This window comes from Amphibalanus amphitrite, unplaced genomic scaffold, assembly GCF_019059575.1.
Source record: "Amphibalanus amphitrite isolate SeventyFive unplaced genomic scaffold, NRLGWU_Aamphi_draft 001251F_arrow, whole genome shotgun sequence".
NCBI lineage: Eukaryota > Metazoa > Arthropoda > Thecostraca > Balanomorpha > Balanidae > Amphibalanus > Amphibalanus amphitrite.
In genome coordinates this window covers 86835-106111 of record NW_024882744.1, presented here as the reverse complement: position 1 = coordinate 106111, position 19277 = coordinate 86835, and the positions used below count along the sequence as shown (strand labels likewise).

General features: G+C 56.9%; 1 protein-coding gene across 2 annotated transcripts in view; it reads right to left on the bottom strand.

The window, feature by feature from the left end:
- LOC122371518 overlaps positions 1-19277 on the bottom strand; it is a 62590-nt gene that overhangs the window by 23388 nt on the left and 19925 nt on the right. Inside the window, exons 1-4 of one of the 2 annotated variants that reach the window (XM_043347895.1) lie at positions 19098-19221; positions 14989-15141; positions 10460-10603; positions 3369-8371 (exon numbers count right to left, since the gene is read on the bottom strand). In XM_043347895.1, the coding sequence (XP_043203830.1) occupies positions 3369-8371; positions 10460-10603; positions 14989-15141; position 19098 (5301 nt within the window). In that variant the 5' untranslated portion in view covers positions 19099-19221. Of the gene's footprint in view, positions 1-3368; positions 8372-10459; positions 10604-14988; positions 15142-19097; positions 19222-19277 lie in introns of those variants that run through there. The other variant, XM_043347894.1, reaches the window with a different exon arrangement.

The following is a 19277-nucleotide window of genomic DNA, read 5'->3' as shown; positions in this document are numbered from 1 at the left end:
GAAACTAGCGCTATATGGTGGGATAGCCGGCACACACCGCGGATGACTGATCGACACAGGTACTGCGGATGACTGACCAGTGACCAGTGATCAACACATCGCAGCTCGACCACGAAACAACAGCGCTGCCGGACGGTGCCCCTAGACCTAAGACCGAAGCATGTGATTTTGGCGATCCCAAGCCTATATAATATATATTGGGATACTAGGCGGAAAAGCGCTGGTTGAATCACAATCAGAGGCGAACTATCCGATTGTCCGCCTACGTTTTGCTATATTGATTGCTCCCTTCGCGCATCACGTGGACGTTCGTAAATTTATTTAGTTTGTACTTTGGATTTACGGGCGCGTCAAAAGAATGTCAATCCAGTCCTTTAGGTATATCAATCTTGGAACGCAATTATCATGCTTATGCACGATAATTGCAGTGTCTGCCTGTACTTTGACCCACCAAGATCCAGCTCTGACGACCCGTGACCTTACCTGACGCAGTGACGCCGAGCGCCGGGGCAGAGGGGGACGATTCATGTCCGCCGAGCGCCACTAATCTCAGAGTAACAAATCTGTCTTCAGCCGGATCTCAGCGGGAATTTAAGCACAACTCAGCGGCGTGACGGCCAGGTCGTGTCGGGCGACGGCACAGCGACAGTTTAGCGACAGATCGGCGACAGCCGTGTGACAGCAGCGCGACACTCGGGCGACACTTCGGTGACACTCCAGTGACACTCAGGAGGCTCAATCCGAGGCACTCAGGAGAAGTTCGAGTGCCTCCAAAGTCAACCACAAAATAGCGATGACGACTCGTCTCTGTTCCGTCTCCGTTGACACCCGTCTCTGCACCGTCTCTGTGTCGTCTCTGTCGTCACCCGTCGCCACTTCCGTCTCTGCCCGTCGCCGTCTCCGTCACCGCGCGGGGGCCCCGTCGGCCGCCGAATGACCGTCTGCAGCTGCCGGCGCGCCGGGTCGGCCGCCCGCCCCGCGGCCCGCGTCGACCACCCTCCCCATGTTTACTGACGCGACCGATGCAAGTGCAGGCCCCATGATAGGCGCGACGCCTCAGCTCGAGGACGGCGCGTCGGCAGGCGCTCGCTCGCTGCACCGAGAGAAGTGATTGGCGACCTCCCTGACCCCTCCCCTGACAGCGGAGTGGGGTGGGGTGGGGGAGGAGGACTGAGCGGGGCGGAGTCGGGCCGAGATAGTTCGCGAGCGCGGCGAGGCAGCCTGAACAATGGAGATTGGAAGATAAGAAGAATGAAAGAAACGATGGCTGATAAAAGAGCAGCGCTAAAAATCGATGGGCGGGGATAAATAGCGATGAAAGAACAGCCAATGAATCCAGAATCAAAGGGCCCACCCAGCGCTCAGTCAGCGTGTGGGTTAAAAATTAATGAGTGCGAGCCCAAATGCCTCTCGGCCCACCAGGCAGATGAATAAACGTGTGGGTCCGCAGAATATGGACCGTCCCTCCAGTCCACCATCTCTCCCCAGTCTTCGCGCCTCTCGGCCTGGTTCATGGGTGCCGAAATATGGGTCAGGCATCTCCGGAACGAAAGGAAGGTGTGCCCGGGGACAGAGGCAGGCGTCCCCGGAGACAGATGTTCCCGGAACAGAACACATGTGTGTGTCTCAGGAGTAGGAGACAGATGTCCCTGAGAGACAGAGGTCCTGAGAGACGGCTGTTCCAGCAAACGGAGGTGAGGAGCAAGGATGTCACCGCCGGCGGCGATCAATGAGATGGAGTCATGCCTCGATGCCTCTCCACCGATGATAATTACCGACCTCTGACAGAGGTGCCGCTAGACGCTGATTGTCATCACAGCCGCTTATTTTCGGCGTCCACCTCCCACCGGTCACTACCCGTGACCCAACCGGAAGAACCACTGGTCTACATCCCGCCGCGCCGACGTCTCCCCTCTGGCAGACGGTCCCGCTGACCCGTGACGTCATAGAGCGCCGGGTCACGGCGGGTCGACATGCAAGCCACCGGTTGAGTGGCGGTCGCTAGGTCGGCGGCCGGCCGGCGCTGGGTTAATTGGGCGGGCGGCCGACGGCGCGGCGCGGAGAGGCCCGGGTCGTGATTGGATGGGGCGCGCCGACCCTCACCGACCGCCGCGGCTCCGGTCCACTCGGCCGGTCAAACCGTAATGGATTGGCTAACGAATTAATGGCACCGCCGGTCGGCACGGAGCTGCGAGCTGCAGCTCTGTCCGCCGCTCTCAGCCGTCCCCCTTCTGTCGAGCTGCAGTCCCAGCGGAGAGTGAGGAGCTCTCAGAGCCAACGGGCAGCGGCACTAATGCGCTCCTGTCGAGCCGAGCGACCCTCCCCTTCGCCGCCCCGCTCCGACCTCCCAGGGTCGTCTGGCCGGCCGAATTGGCTTCTGGTCTCGATCAGATGGCGCTCGCCACCGCATCTGCCCTCGCCACCAATCAGGGCCGGTGATGGGACGGCAGCGACGGAGACACCACCACGCGCGGCCGACGGCGCCCAACACAGGAGGGGAGGAGACGGGGATGGTCAGATGGCCGCGAGACGAGGGAGGGGAGCGACGCTGGCCAACCGAGAGACGAAAAATGGCATACGAAACGGGGTGAGCAAATATCAAGCAGAGCAGATACCCAATTGGTCTCGAACCTTCTATAGCATTCGTAAAAAGGTAATTGATGACAAGATGCATCACCATATTGTTAAATCATAAACATGCCGCCTGAATGCATCATGCATCTCAATGAGGATACCTAGTAGACACACACCTCTCATCGATCCGCTACCGGAAGGTGTAATAAAACGACGCTGGGTGGTTCCGGCTGCTAATCTGTTCAGACGGGCCTGACTTTCTGAGCTCCGGAAGCACGGGATTTCCGCCACCCCGATCCCGGGAGCCGTATGATGGTGTCGGGTGCCTGTCGGTTGTGTCCCGTGTCTGCAGCGGGGGAGTCGGGAGGGCTTCCCGGGGCGAGGGCTGAAGCCAGGACGGCGCGGGGTAGATAAGGGGGCCGGCCACCAGGCATTGATCGGTCGTATCGGTAGATCATGGTCTGTCACCGCCAGACCTGATGGTCTGTGGTCTGGTCCGGGACGGCGCGCGACTGTCCAAAGAGTGAAAGAATTCACATGGAATGTAAATGCTAACAATTCGTTCAACTCAATAACTCATTCACTATCCAGCCCACTTATTCACTAACTCGCTCAACTATGCATTCATTGTCTCACTCACTTGCCCATTTACAGCTAGCTTACATGAATAAATGACTGGCTTGCTGACTCTACGAATGAATGCCTGGCTGTCTTAATGACTGAATAATTTAATCGACTCACCCAATCACTCACTCACCCAGCCCCTCACTCACCCGCCCCACCACGGGACTCACCTGTACGGCAGTCTTGTTCTCGTCGTCGAGCAGGAACTCCATGGACTTGGCGCGCGAGTCAGCGCCGCGCGGCAGCGAGAACTCCATGCCGCCTCGGTCCAGGTGCAGCAGGCTCTTGGCCTTCTCCTTCGGCGGCGAGGCCTCGTCGATACACTGCTGTAGACTGAGAACGATCGCGTCCAAATCGGTCTCCTGGTGAGGCGCGTCAATGTCCGTCTCTAGCACGCCGACGCTGCGGCTCCGCGCGCGTGCCAGAGCCGCCGCGCGCCGCTGCGCGAACCGGTCGCGACTCTTGGAGGGGGGCCGCGCGGCGGCCGCGCCGCCGTCCGCGTGCAGAATGACCACATTGCCTTTCTCCTGTAGTGTCACCGAGTGCGGGCTGGTGGCGGCCGGCTCGGCGGCGGCGCGGCGGCGATCAATAGACAGGCCGGCCGCCGACGATGGCGTCGCGGCCGCCGCCGGTATCGGCCGCACTATGCTACGAGTCGCCGACTCGATCAGGCTGAGGTCGGGCGTGCTCTTGGCGAGGCGCGCACGGTCCTCCTGCGCCCGCCGCCTGAACCGCTCGAACGCGTCCTTGATGTCGGAGGCGGCGGAGGGTCGAGTAGCGGGCGGCTGTGCCGAGTCCGGGATGGGCGGCGCCGGTACCGAGCGCAGCGGGATGACGCGCTGCTGGTCGAGCTGGAAGAAGTTGCGCCGCGCGCTGGTCAGCCGCGCGCGCGCCGCCTGCGTCTGGGTGCGCAGTGCCTGAGGAGGCAGCGGCGGCTTGGCGGCAGGTCGGCCGGCACTGGAGGGGTCCGAGATCGGCACACCGGCAGAGTTGGGCGTGCCCGTCGGACTGGTAGAACTGACAGCGCCGCCGGACCCAGACACGACCGGCGTGCTCTCCAGCTTGATATCGGCCGTTCGCGGCAGAGACAAAGTCTTGGCTCTCACGGCCGGGCTGGGCGGGGCGTGGAACTCTGATTTGGGCACCGACTGCTCGACAGGAGACTGACTCGACTCTGACGACGGGATGGGGGACAGGTTGGCCTTCTCCTGACCCGGTGCCGCTGTCGGGACCGACACGGGTGTTCCCTGAGCATGACCCACCACAGGAGACGCCACGGGGGCGGGGACCGGAGAGGCCGTTCGCTGTCCGACCACTGGGGTAGAGGTGACCGGTCGGCGGCTCTCAGTCTCGCTCGTACTGACTGGGGTCTGCAGCGGCTGCGGCGGTGGGACCGGCGGCGGCGGCGAGGCCGGTGGTGACCGAGACGTCGGCTTGATGTTCTCTGGCTTGGGCGGCGGCTTGGGCTTGGACCTGCCGGACAGACGGCCCAGACCGAGTCGCTGCAGCACCGACGACTTCGGCGGCTTCTCCGGCTTCTCGCCCTTTTCAGCCTTGTTCTCTTGCATCCTCACTGTCAGAGGCGAGGCCTGGCCTCCATTCGCCCGGCCACGGATCGGCTCAGCGGTGGCAGATTTAGCAGCAGTGTCAGAATGAACACCGCTGTCCGTTCCGCGGCCCGGAAGGCTGGCAGAGCTGCGCGGGGCTACCACGGGCACAGTGGGAGGCCGCACAGGCCGCAGCACGGCCGCGCCGCCGTACTCTGTCACAGAGAGCCGGTCAGTGGACCCGCTGGTGCGCTGCGGCGGCTCAGGAGCGGTGGGGTGTGTCTGACGGGGCGGAGGTGCCGGCGGCGGAGAGCGGGCTGCCCTCGGGCGCGCCGTCTGATTACCTGTCTCCACGGCTGACGACGGCGCGGTGTGGGTGGTCGGGGCCTGCTGGCTTCCGCCCTCCTGCTGTTGCTGCTGATGATGCTGTTGATGTTGCTGCTGTTGTTGGAAGGTGTTCATCGAGCGCCGGTCCGGCTCATCCTCCAGATAGCTCTCACGCCATTGGACCTCGGACACCATAGGACTGAATTGCACTCCGCGCGGCTTGGTGCGCACAGTCACTCCCTCACCGTCTGCCGACTCACGGCTGCGCTCCGCCGGCGGCTGCGCGGCCGTCTGTTCACGGTTTATGTACACCTCCACATCACTACCGGCTCCGTATGCCTTGACCGGCACACGCGCCGTGAAGGAGTTGTTCACACTCATTGTGCGCGAGTCGCCTCCGTCCGCTGCGGAGAGGGTACCGTTCAGGTGGCCGGTGCTGCCGCCCGCCGCTGATGAGGGCTCCACGAAGAACGCCTGTCCGTTGAGCGATCTCTGCTCGCTCGTCTCCGGCTCCATACTGGCCACCAACCAACTGGAGCACACGTCCGACGGACGCGCAAACTTCAGCTCGGCGCACGTGGCCGCGACGCCGTCTAAATTTAGCGTCGCGGCCGGCGGCGGCGGCGGCGCGGGTCGCGTCGGCGCGCAGTGCGGCTCCGACAGCCGGCCGGAGGAGGAGGCGGGGCTCGCCGGACTGCGCAGCCTCTCGGCGCTGCAGGCCAGGTAGTCGCCGCTGCCCGGCCACTCCATCGTCTGGTTGTAGTAGTCGAGCCGGCGCGGTGAGTCCATGTTGTTCTCCGACCACAGGTCCTGCACGCTCTTGCTGAGCAGCCAGGCGCCGGTGCGGTTGCGCGAGCGCTGCCAGTCGCAGGTGACAGCGGCCGACTCGGGCGCCGGCTGGCCGTCCACTGCGGCCGCCAGGTTCCACAGACTGCGGCTGCGGCCCGGTCCAGGCGTCCAGTCCGGCCCGGTCCGCTCACCCTCGCCGGCGCCGCCGCTGATTGGCTGCCCGTCCGCAGTGGCCACCTCTTCCCGTGGCGGTGGCACGCAGGGACGCTCCTGCGAGCGGCGCCGGCCGCGCGGCGACTCGCGGCCGCACGGTAACCCGTCCGCCGGGTACTCCTCCCCCTCAATGCCCTCCAGCAGTAGGAACTCTTCCGCTAGTTTGAGATCGAGTGGTTTCGGTCGGCCGACCGCAGAGCGGTACATAGACATAAACTGAGCTTCGCTCTCCGACAAATAGATGTCGCGAGGCTGGTCGGTGGGCTCGGCCCGTGTGGCGCTCGGCTGGTGACCTTGGTTACCGCCCGGGTCGTGTCCCATTTCAGCGGCCCCTTTGTTGACACCAGCGCGCCCGGTCGCCCCGCCGGTATCCGTCGATGATCGCGCCGCGTCGGTGGGGAGGGGGTCGTCGGTTCGACCTCCATCGGCCGGCCGGTCCGAGCTCAGGTCGGCCGCTGAGCGACCGTCCGCCGCCTGCGCCGGCTGTGAGCGCTGAGCCATATCAGCGTGCACATTGTACGTACCTTTCTCGAGAAACGCCTCTTTGATACGCTCGAACTGTTCTATGTCTCGTTTGACGCGTCGGTCCAGCGGCGCCGTCTCACTCGAGTGCCGAGCGGGTGCGGTGGCACGGCGGCCGCGCGCGTTGGTCGGCACGTTCTGATAGACAGCTGGGGCGCGTGCCACGGTGGAGCGGGGTGCCGGCACCGGCGCCGAGGCCATGCTGTCCAGTGCCCGCGCGCGTGCCACTTTCTCACGCAGCACCTGAATCACAGAGTTGCTTTCTTCGTTTTCCAGCAGCACGAGCACGCTCTCCACCTCTGTCGGGCTGTCTCTGGCGCCGCCGTCGCCTTCTAACGCCGCGTATCCGCCGTCCCCGTCCCCTGTCGACGACGGCGTCTCGCCCTCATCGCTGTCGACGGGGGGCGGGGCGTCGGCCAGTCTCGGCGGCGATAGGCGGGCGTCCGAGCGGGGCGCGTCGCTGTATAGCCGCGCCCGGCGCTGCTCGTCGCGTGAGATCAGTTCCAGCAGGCGCCGGCGCCGCTGTGACCCCGGACTCAGGTCAGAGGTCGACTTGGACAGCCGTCCCAGCGGGCTGCGGTGGGAGCCGGCGGCGGCGGCCGAGCCGGTGGACGGGGGCGGGCTGCGCTGTAGAAGGCCGGTCGAGCGTCCGGAGGGGTTCGGAGGGCTGACACGGTCGCCCGTGTGGTCGCCATAGCCCGAGTCTTCACTGAGATTTTCGCTCGAATGTCTCAGGAGCCCCGGGTGGCCGGCCCGCCGGCGACGCGGCCGCTCGGCCGGCGGCGCCCACCGCTCCGCGTCCGTGGTCGTCAGACTGTGCTCGCTGCCGCCTTCATGCAGCTCGTCCTCCGTGATCATGCTCAAGTCGCCGAAGCTGTGGAAGCGTCTGATGCGGCAGTCACGCAGCCGCGGCGCCTGTGACCCTCCGCCGAGACCCGAATCAGCCGGACTGTCGCTCCCCTCCGACGAGCCGCCGTCGCCGTCGACGATGTACTCGAGACTGCGCCGCTCTTCCTCCTCAAAGTCAAATGTCAGCGACTCGATGCGCCGGTTCAGGTTCTCAAAGTCCTCACAGCTGCCCAGGTCCCACTTGGGTCCACTGTGGCCCGGTGCTGTCGGTGGCTGGCCCGGCTGGTCGTTTCTGATGCCACCTCCGGTTCCCGTCACTGACCGAGCGCTACTGAGCCGGCTACCGCAGCCGCTCCCGTCCGGCGCCGCGCCGCTGACCCCTGACGCGCCGTTACAGGAGGTTCCCAGGACCTTGGCGCCGCCGGCAGCACTCTCAGTCGTTAAATGACCGGCCGGCGGCGGCGCCCGGCCGCCGTTCCCAGGCTCCTGCCCCGGTCGTGTCCGGTGGTCCAGAACATCCTCCAGACTAAACACCAGCTCGGGCGGACCCTCCACCGACCGCTCCGGCAGGCTGGCGAACGGGTTCGAGTGGCACGAGCCCTGCAGCGGGCCCAGCCTGAAGCCGTGGTCGGCAGCGCACGGCGGCGGCGGCGGCGGCGGCTCGGTGGGCCGCGACAGAGGCGCCGCCTGGACAGAGTCCGAGAACGGGTACTGGGTGGCGCTAGTGGCGAATATCGGGTCCATCGACGGCGGCTGGGAGGCGGCCGACGGCGCGCGCCGCACCTGGTCGCCGTTCAGAAACGCCTCGAAATCAAACAGCTGTCTGTATTTGTCGGAATTCGTCGAGCGGAGCGAGACACCACTTGACATTTTACCTGTGCCTTCCAGCGCCGCCGCGTCCATGTGCTCCAGAGGGTTGAAGTCGTCTGAAACGGAGCACGGACGCGTGTCAGTTCACGGTGTACGCCGCTCTGAGGAATGGTTCTGTCAGTGGCGAGGACTCCGCGGCTCGGTCTTATTTACGACACAGTTTTGCCATTACGGTGTCTTGTGTAAAGTGGAGCTTCTCGGTCAAATTGGCGTACCCAAAATAATTAATGGAGGTCGACAGCGAATGAGAAACGCCTTGTCATGCTGTTGGTGGCCATGCCCGCTACCGCAATGCTTTTCATGACAATTTATGTCCGTTGCTTGGTAGACAATAGCCTCTATTACATGACGACATGAGTGTATTTACCTGTAACATTCGTCCGTTTATGGTGGATATGATTGACGGAAAGGATTAGCGAAAGAAAATGGAATCACCATTGACCTTATTTTAACATAATTAAGCTGAAAATTACCAATTGACACACGGGACATAATTATATACCATAACAGTCTGATAGGGATGGTGATAGTTGCTACACGTCATAAAGCAGTTCAAACCTAACCTTGTTTAAACACCTTCTCATTTATAAATAAACCGGTGCACAGCCGAGTCTATATCGTACCACCGATCTGTTCCCGTTACCCGGTCGGTAACCTGCTCAGCCGCACTGCCGCGATTGGGCGCATGGTTGGCCGCCGGGCAGTGACGACACAGCACACCCATGGGAGTGTCAGTGAACACTGTTTAAACACGGTCGCACTCGGGCTGTGACGCGGGCGAGTCTGTGACGCCGGCGGCGGTTGTGATCGCTGGCTCCGCGTCTGTTATACAGACGGACTCGAGGTCAGCGCAGTAGCACTGGCGGTGATCGGCCCCGTAATGGGAGGGATTCGACCGCGACCGCGAGGTCAGCCGCCGCCGCTACCACCAGCCGCTGCCACTGCCTTGTACTCGATTTATGACCGTGAGAAATGCGATGCCAACTTAGCTGGACTACACCGATTTGGGTGCAAGGACAAAGCTAGCAAATAATACGGCCAGCAGCGGCGGGACCAGAACCAATCGACATGAACGTGATGAGTACAATTGATTGGCCATGCGACTGCGGGTTAATAAATAAGGCCATCGATCAAACGCAAAAACCGCAGCATTGTTATGATGGCGATTAACTTTGTTAGCGGGGAGTCCATGAACCGAGGAAAGCGCAGCGTGGAGTGGAGGTCGTCAGTGGAGCCGCTGGAAAATGGTACGGCTCAAATGACTCCTGTCACTTCGCTATTTGAACTGCACAGATTATAAATACGGCAACATTTATACTATACGCAGCGGGTCGCCGTCCCCCCTGCTGCATTTTCAATGAAATATGCAAAATGCAGCATTTTAGATCCGTCCGAATTGGATCATTATATGCAAAGCGTGCCATTTAGAATTACCACTCACCACCAAATACTAAATTCAGGCAAGTATTGTCACTGCAGACACCAAGTAAGAACCTCCATAAAGACATTACAGGTCGAGTTATCGCGCATGACTATATTCATTCCGATTGTGACTTGCGGTACAGCATAACTTCAGGCGTTTACTACTGCTGACATCTAGTGGCGAAGTTTACAAGTTCACGGTCAGAGGGCCCTGGGCGGTTAACTGATCGGGTAAAGGTCAATGATAAAATGTTTTTGGAGCTTTCTGAGGATTTAAAGAGGTTCTAAAAGTAATTTTATATTTCATGAATGGATGCTTGGCATCCTCGCAGTCATAAGCGGAGCTCAATTAGGTACCTATACAAAATAGTGTAGTAATTAGTAGATACTGCATTACCTAACTGACGGCTAAAATAAAATAGCCACACCTTCTGCCTTTGTCACCAGCCAACTGACTGTCGCTGAGTCACGAAAACAGAATCGAACCCTTCTGCAAGCCTTTTGCCATCACTGCCCTCGACTACACTGGAGACCGTTTGAGACATCACCGATCACAACACACGAGCACGACATACCGAAATATCGACCGCGTGCTTCTATCCAAACATTGTGTGGTGTGACAACCAGTGTGGAAATTCACGCGTGCCTTCAACACGGTTCACAGCACAGCTTGAGCTGTCCACAAGCCCCACCAGCCTTTCCCACTGTGAGAGCCGGCCTACCTTCAAAGCGCGAGTCGCGGCCCCGTCCAGCGTCGATGACCGTCTCGACATCGGCCGAGTCCTGAGACCACGCCCAGCTGGTGGGGCCGCTGCGCATGTTTTCCGTGTCACTGCGCATACTCTCAGTGTCACTGCGCATGTCGTCTGGAACAGACACGGTCATATAATACTTGTTAGATGGGATGGATATCAGAAGTGCAGCAGCAAGTCGGTACAACGAGCGATCAGATTAGCTGTGAATGGTTAATCGTTTATACGAGTATGAGTGAACCCTAGTCCCTAGATGACGACCATGGAAAAAAGAAACTTTGCATCATAGGTTAAGGACTTTAAAGTAGACGCTGCACCCAGAACAAATATCTAAGAGTGACAATTACAGAACTTAACTTAATAGCGAGTGGCCATGTACCAAATTATCTTTTCTAAGCCTAGCTACGCTGGTGTGAATTGAATGTTTCCAGTTCCCGGAGAAACTGGGACGTGGCCTATGGCTGGCACTGAAGGCTTTGGGCAAAACAGATCCATGAATTCTCACTTAATCTCCGAGAAATCGTTAACAAGTATGACGTCGCTTCACACGTCATCCATTGTGCCAGCGATTCTTTTATCTTAACACCTCAGCCTGTTCGGGCATTAGACAGTCAATGACCCCGAGAACGAAACGGCATTATATCCTAATACAAAATGTATGGATTGTCCACAGTCCAACTTAACTTCACAAAGACTACATGCATTAAGGCGTTAAACATTAATTCATCCCTTAAAGCATTTACCTAATGATAACAAATAGTAGGGACGTTTAGAGGAACTCACACGAATGTTTTCAAACACTCGATGGCCGGAAACGACTCAATATTTTTTGCGATTTAAATAAAAATTTATGACAAAGAATAGTTCAATGCGAGGTTAATATCGGGCGATTAAAATGCTACTGAAATTAGGCGTACCGAGGGCTAGAATTCATGGGAAAGTCGTTAACTTTTTAGCAACACCTCTGAAAAGGGCACACCCATACAGAGCCGTTCACACGCTATTCGTCTGAATGGAGAGGTGGAAAATCACTGATTGAACAAGGCCAGTTTATGTCCCACACTCTCCCACACTCTCGTTTCCCAGTGAACCGCTTCCATTATCCACTCACGAACGCCAGTCGTGCAGCTGCACCGTTTATTATATTTTTCGCAAATTTAATCAGCTGCCGGAACCAGCCAATCCAAATAGAATTGCCTATTCCTAACATAATCCGCACGAACTATTCAGCGATACCATTTGATCCGTTCATGAGAGAAATTTTACACATAAATGTTTATAAGTGATTTGATACAAATCCAGTGGCGGTCGCAGGGGGGGGGGCATCAGGGCCATGGCCCCCCCCAAAGGCAAATCAGGGGGGCCATCATATCATTTGGCCCCCCCCCCCCAAACAGCCGATGGGCCCCCATGGCCGTATGGGGCCCTGGCCCGTATTCGATTGTCACGAGGCTCGAGAAACCCACGCCAGCTATTAACAGCTCCCATACCAGTCTTTGAAGGTCCTACACTGACCTCTGAGGGCCCTTCAGTGGCGGTCAAGCGTCCGCATTGACCGCTGAGGACCCGTATTGACCTCTGAGGGCCCTCCACTGGCCTTTGAGGGCCCCTAAACCGGCCTCAGGGGCCCAACCGGCGTCTGAGAGCCTCACACCCGCCTCTGGTGGCCTCATTTCCGTCTCTCGAGTCCCAAGACTAGCCTTTAAGTGTCTCTGAGGGCCCCGCACTGGATTCTGAAGACCCTACGTCGAGCCAGCATCGGCCTCTGGGGGCCCATCTTGGCCTTTGAGGGCCCTCCGCTGGTCTCTGGGGTCCAACGCCGGCCCATGCCAGCCTTTTAGGGCCCCACACTGACCTCTAAGGGCCCATGCTGGCCTGTAAGGACCCACGTTAGCCTCTGAGGGCCCCCCGCACTGGATTCTGATGACCCAATGCCGGCCGCTCAGGGCCCGCATCGGCGTCTGAGGGCCCATCTTGGCCTTTGAGGGCCCTCCGCTGGCCTCTGGGGTCCACCCATGCCGGTCTTTTAGGGCCCCACACTGACCTCTGAGGGCCCATGCTGGCCTGTAAGGATACACATTAGCCTCTATGGGCCCCACACTGGATTCTGAAGACCCGATGCCGGCCTCTAAGGGTCCGCATCGGCCTCTGAAGGCCCATCTTGGCCTTTGAGGGCCCTCTGCTGGCCTCTGGGGTCCAACGCCGGCCAATGCCAGTCTTTTAGGGTCCCATTCTGATCTTTGAGGGCCCCATGCTGGCCTGTAAGGGCCCATGTTAGCCTCCGAGAGCCCCCTATACTGGATTCTGAGGCTTCTAAGGGTCAGCATCGGCTTCTGCGGGCCCATCTTGGCCTTTGAGGGCCTTCTGTTGGCCTCTGGGGTCCAACGCCGGCCCATGCCGGTCTTTTAGGGCCCCACACTGACCTCTGAGGGCCCGTGCTGGCCTGTAAGGACCCACCTTAGCCTCTGAGGGCCCCGCACGGGCTTCTGAAGACCTGATGCCGGCCTCTAAGGGCCCGCATCGGCCTAGTCTGAGGGCCCATCTTGGCCTGACCTCTGAGGGCCCGTGCTGGCCTGTAAGGACCCACCTTAGCCTCTGAGGGCCCCGCACGGGCTTCTGAAGACCTGATGCCGGCCTCTAAGGGCCCGCATCGGCCTAGTCTGAGGGCCCATCTTGGCCTTTGAGGGCCCTCTTCTGGCCTCTGGGGTCCAACGCCGGCCCATGTCGGTCTTTTAGAGCCCCACGCTGACTTCTGAGGGCCCCATGTTGGCCTGATAAGGACCCATATTAGCCTCTGAGTGCCCAATTCGGTCTCTGATGGTCTCAAACTAACTGCCCTTTGCAGGCCCTGTACTGGTCTCTGAGGGCTCTAAACTGGCCCCTAAGAGCCCAAACCAGCCTCTAAAGGTCCCACGACCCACACCGGCCTCTGATGGTCCCATTTCTGTCTCTGGGACCGAAACTGCCCTTATGTGCCTCTGAGGGCCCCGTACTGGCTTCTGAAGGATCGATGCCGGCTTCTGAGGACCCATACCGGTCTTTAAGTGCCTCATAGCGACACCTGAGGCCCCACACTAGCCTCTGAGGGGCCCGCAAACTGGCCTATGAGGTCTCTACACCGGCCACTGATGGCCCTATTATGTTCTCTGGGGGGCTCAAGCCTTACCTTTGGGCGTCACGCACTTGCTTATGAAGGCCCACATTAGCCTCTGGGGCCCTACCTGGGGCCTTTGAGGCCCTCCGCTGACCCTTGGGTCCAACGCCGGCCTCTGGGGGTCTGACACCGTACTCTAAGGGCCCCATTGCAGCCTCTAGGCGATAGGTATCGCCGAAGCGCTATCGATGGGCCCATAAGTGTAGGAACCATGGGTGCAGTGGGCGCAGTTGCACCAACAATAATTCTGCAGTGAGTGCAGACAATGTATTCTGCATCCACAACAATCTGGAACAAAACCCCTTTCCTCAGCAACACTACTTTCCATGCAGCACGACAAATTTAGGACATTTTGCCCACTATCCGTCTTTCGAAGCATTTGCTACTGTAATGGTCTTCAAAATTTGCATTTGTGCTCAATTAAAAAAAAAAGATTAAACGGAAGTCGGAACACATGTGATAGAGAACGCTTGGTTACGATGGCCTCTCCGACCGATTGAACAGTGAACAGATACCGATGACCCACTGTTAAAAGCTTTAGCACGATGATCTTAAAAAATGGCTAAGCTTTTTTTGCAAAGAAAATGGCAAAGTTAGCCGCTTTTACTTTTGCGGTAGTCCATTCACAGTTGCGTGAATTATTGACATAATCAATGCTTCAAAATGCCCTTTTCGGTACCTTTTCGACATGGTGCACCCTCAAAGCTCTCAATGAGCCTCCGCTCGGGTGCCGCACCCTACCCCCCCCCCCCCCCCCCCGCTTCACCGGCCATGGCCTAGATTTCTGCACCCGTGCTACGCCCGTGGGCCCCTTTAAGCTAGCACCGGGCCCCCCGGGTCAGCGCAGGGGCCCCTTTGCCAAGTTGGCCCCCCCCCAAACTCCAAGTCTGCGACCGCCCCTGTAAAATCTATTTGCATATCAGTTTGAATAAAACACATTTTATGGCCATGTCAAGCCATGGACCTTGAGCCATGGACCTCGAGTCTGAAAATGTCCCCGTGCGCTTTTATTACCACATCTCAGGAGATACCTACGTAGATTGTAGTGGGGTCAAAAGTGAAGCAGTTTATAGTCGCCCTGCGCGGGGCACTGACCTGAGGTCTCCTCCGGGCTCCCCAACACTGACCTGAGGTCTCTTCCCGACCAACCACACACTAGCCTGAGCTCTCCTTCAGGCCCGCCGGACAGTGACCTGAAGAAACCTCTATTGACCTGAGGTCTTCTTTAGTCCCAGCAGTCACTGACCTGAGCTCTGCCCAAGTTCCAGCAGACACTGACCTGAGGTCCTCTTTAGTCCCACCGGACACTGACCTGAGGTCTCCTCCAGACCCAACGGACACTGACCTGAGGTCTCCTCCATGATGGTCTCCAGGCCCGAGTAGGCGTTGGCGAGCTCCGAGTCGGAGTCGGAGTGGAGGCCGAGCTCCACGTACGGTCGGTGCGCCAGGTCCTCCACGATTTCGTTGGCGTAAAACTCCATCAGATCGGCGGTGGCCACTGCAAACACACGGAAATAACGCTGTGAGAGATGGTAGGTGATAAGCTGCTGCTGCTGGTGGGAAGTGGGAGATTATCGATCGTCATTTTAATTTTATGAGTGCTTCCGGAGACAAACAGTTGTCCATGTTCGGTTCGTGAAATTCATTGGAAAATGGAAACAGCTCGTGATGATTTATACAAATATCAAAATCATTTATGAAATAAGCCTTTATTTAAATCGGCAATATGTTTGGAGAGTGGATTTTGTGTTTATACCGAACCGTGTTCGCGAGCTGGCTCGCAAATGCCAACCAAACAAACACTCTCAAGGCATAGCATGACTCATTAACCCGGCAGTTGCTGGGGTATTTCGCCACCCACCGTTTGCTGGGGGGGGGGGCGTTAAACGCCCCCAGCCGATAACTCGAGAACCAATAGGCGCAGCGAAACGCACGAGGCGGCAAACGAAAGAGCGCGACGAGACGCTTCAGATGAGTACTTTAAAGTTGAATTTTGAGGTCACAGGTCGGGTCAAGGTCAGGTCAAACACCTGAAATCGGGCTTTCAGTAGCATGGACTTCAGGACTTCGCAATGGGCGCCTCTCGCCATAAACTCTGTCAAAACGGTGCACAATCCATCTTATAAGGCCTACAAGAGTGTCAGCTTCATATAGGGGTCAGTCAAGCATAGGCAGGGTCAAGGTCAGGTCAACCGGGTAGGCACATATCCCCGAAAATCAAAACTGATATTCGCAGCCTGTGACACATGTTTTATAGGTAATTTGGGGCGCAGAACACGATGGTGACATTCATTTTATCATATGTGTACGTGTTTGGCTCAAAAAGTTCAATTTAAGAAATTCATGTATCATGGTCGTGAAGAAGTCACGAAAAATTGCCAAGATTCAGTTCAAGATTTTGGAAAATGCGGAACGACAATCAATAATCGAAGATAGCCATTTGATTGATCATGGCATTGGCAGTCTAATGGCGTTTACGGCATGTCTGTATGTCTATTCTGTGATTTTATATGATTTTTTGAACATATGCCGTTTTTGGTCGAAAAGTCAGAAATCATGACGTCACTAAAACCTCGATATCTCAAAAATTTTCCGACCGATTTTTTTGAAACTTTGTCACAATAAACTTCAATCAATTCCAAACAGGTACCAAAAATTTGGCGCGCCTGCGGCGCGCCGTTTTTATGCTATGGCCCGGCGAAAAAAGTGGGGGCGTTTAACGCCCCCCCCCCCCAGCAACTCGCGGGTTAACCCAGATATGTAAGTACTATATCGGCCAATGTCACCCATTTGTCGCACGGACGAATCATAAGTCCTGCGTCACCCTAAATTATTTTAAAGTTAATGTAGTGTTTTGGGCATTTATTTCAAGCAAATAAAAAATTAAACTAAGTTTGCTGAGGCCCATAGGTGTAGCAACGTATCTCTTTGGTGAAGGATACCTTTCACCAAAGTTTCAGATTGGTGAAGGATCCTTCACCAATCTTGGACAATGCAAGGGAGGGTCTTCACCTACCTATGCTTAGAACTACTGGATTCGACGGTTTATCAAATGTCTGTTTTTTTTAACCCGCGCCCGGCTGGGGGTCCTGGATTTCCACGCCCTGCTGGGGGGGGGGGGTGTTTGAACACACACACATCCCCGTTCTAACTCGGCTCCTGAGCCACGTAGCGATACGCGGAAGGCGGCGTTCGAAAGAGCACCAAAAATAATGACGAAATCACTTCGGTCACTTTTTTGGTCAGGTCAAAGGTCAGGTCACCAGAGGTCATTGAAGGCAAAATTTCGCCGATTTCCAGGTCGAATGTCGACAATTTCCAAGAAGCCAACGCATAACTCGGGAACCAATAGAGCTACAGCGCCGCGGAAAAGCGCATTCGATAGCCCTATTAAGGCCCTTTCTGAGTAATTCTCTCAGAATTGACCTAACGTCAACGGTTTTGCCTGCAGGGGGCAAAAACTGCCAAAATAGACGATTTTTCGGGAACAGTTTTTCTGCAATAACTTTTGACTCAAGCCTTGCACACGAGCTTTCTTTTACCGACATCGTGTTCCTCTTGTCAAGACGCATCGAATGAACTATAATTTGACATTGAAAGTTCAACTTAAAAATTTGACCTCTGGTCAAGGTCATGATTTGACCGGACATTGTCATGTTGCATATTAGTGGATCTGTATCGTCGAGCTGAACATATATGTATGAGGCGTTTTCATCGCTCTAGCATGCCTCTTTCAAAAGTTAGTCGCAAAAAACTGTTAGATACCATTCGTGACCTGAGATGACCTTAGGGGCATAAACAGGGGTCACGGGTGCCGTTTTCATGTTCAGTGTGTCAAAGTTACTTGTAATATAGTGTTTGAGAGTGTTTAGAATGACTTTCGTCCGAAAAAGACGGTTTTGAATTTTCTCCCATTGACTTATAATACCTAGAGAGGTCGCAAAATTGACCCGACCTTAGGTCACCGATATGAAAATTCCGAATTTTGTACATACTGTTGCACTTATCAATTGCTGAAAGCTTCAAAGCGATCCGTCACTTGGTGTAGCTATGGCATACATTGAAACATTTTATGATGTGTTTATGAGGTGAGGTCACTTGTAGCGACCTGGTGACCTGACCTTGAAGCAGGGCTGCGGAGTCGGAGTCGGAGTCGGAGTCGGAGTCGGAGTCGGAGTCGGTCGGAGTCGACAGTTGTGACCGGAGTCGGAGTCGGAGTCGGAGTCGATTTTAGAAACCCGAGCCGGAGTCGGAGTCGGAGTCACCGAAAATCTGTCGACTCCGCAGCCCTGCGGTCTGCGGAGTAGGAGTCGGGAGTTGGAGTCGGTCGGAGTCGACAATTCTGCCCGGAGTCGGAGTCGGAGTCGGAGCTGGTTTTTGAAAGCCGGAGTCGGAGTCGGAGTCGCCGAAAATCCATCGACTCCGCAGCCCTGCCTTGAAGGACCCTGGTCTGAAATTTTCACAAAATGTATAAAATTGATAGATGATAAGGTGCCGCCGTTTTTCAGATATCCGCGAAAAACCGCAGGGGTGGTGGGTGGTGGGTGTTCAACCCCCCCCCCCTCCCAGCAGGGCGCGGGTTAACACACTTTGACCATTTGCCCCAGTAGTCAAAATTCCTTAGCCGAGGCCCTGATTTACATCTTGCTGTCATGGCAAGATGCACAATTCAATTTTAGGCAGGCATTGAAAATTTGACGTTAATGATAAGGGCGTAAGATATCTGCGAAAAACAAGGGGTTGGCGAAATTCGCCCCCCCCCCCCCCCCCGCTTGCACTGTGCGTGTTGGTTGGCACGGTCCTATCCCTTTTCATAAGGTTCAGGTGGCATCCTTCACCAATATTTTTGGCGCTCCTACACCCATGTGCTGAGCTGTGTGACAACTCTCCACAGATTGAGAGCTCAGTTCTTTACCTACTCGGCATTGTAGGTGCAAGCATGTGAGGAGCTGCAAAAATGGCAAACGTCGCGGAAAAATGGCGACCGGTATTGTTTGTTCGACATTGCTGCATGCCAGAATGGCGTGATTCATGGCTGCAAAAACAGTAGGGTGGCCCAACTACGGCTCAGCATGCCTTACGTGAACCAGGATTTTAGGGCGCCAGGACGGCATCACTCGTCGGCAGTTCGGCGGCACGGTGGCGCCCACTCAAAGATCATTCAAAAGAAGCTAACAGCGAGAAGTGGACATACAGTAACATACGAAGCTATTTCATGCATGAACAGACTCGGAATACGATCGGTTGGGGCATATTGATCAGACTTCCCACAAAACCTGCACCATTTTAGCAATATATTGGCGAACATATCAACCGAACCACGAGCCATTTGCGCCTGTCAACCGCCCTTCTGGCTTTCAGATGAAAGCGCGGCGGTGCGAGACGACGCTCGACAAACCGGTGTTAGAAAGGAAGGAAAACCCGAGAAACTGAACAAACACCAATGCAACTCACTAGAAGCGCATGCGCGCCATGTGTCGCCTCCAGTGCGTCAGCTCCGCCCACCCACTGCGCCACATCTGTCACCACTGTCGCGCCGTGCCGCTCCTCGTCTCAAGATGCCGCTTTCCTCGCTCCGCCGGTCCGCAGCAATGGTGGCGACGAGCGTTGCGCGGCAGCCGGCGCGGCGGCGTT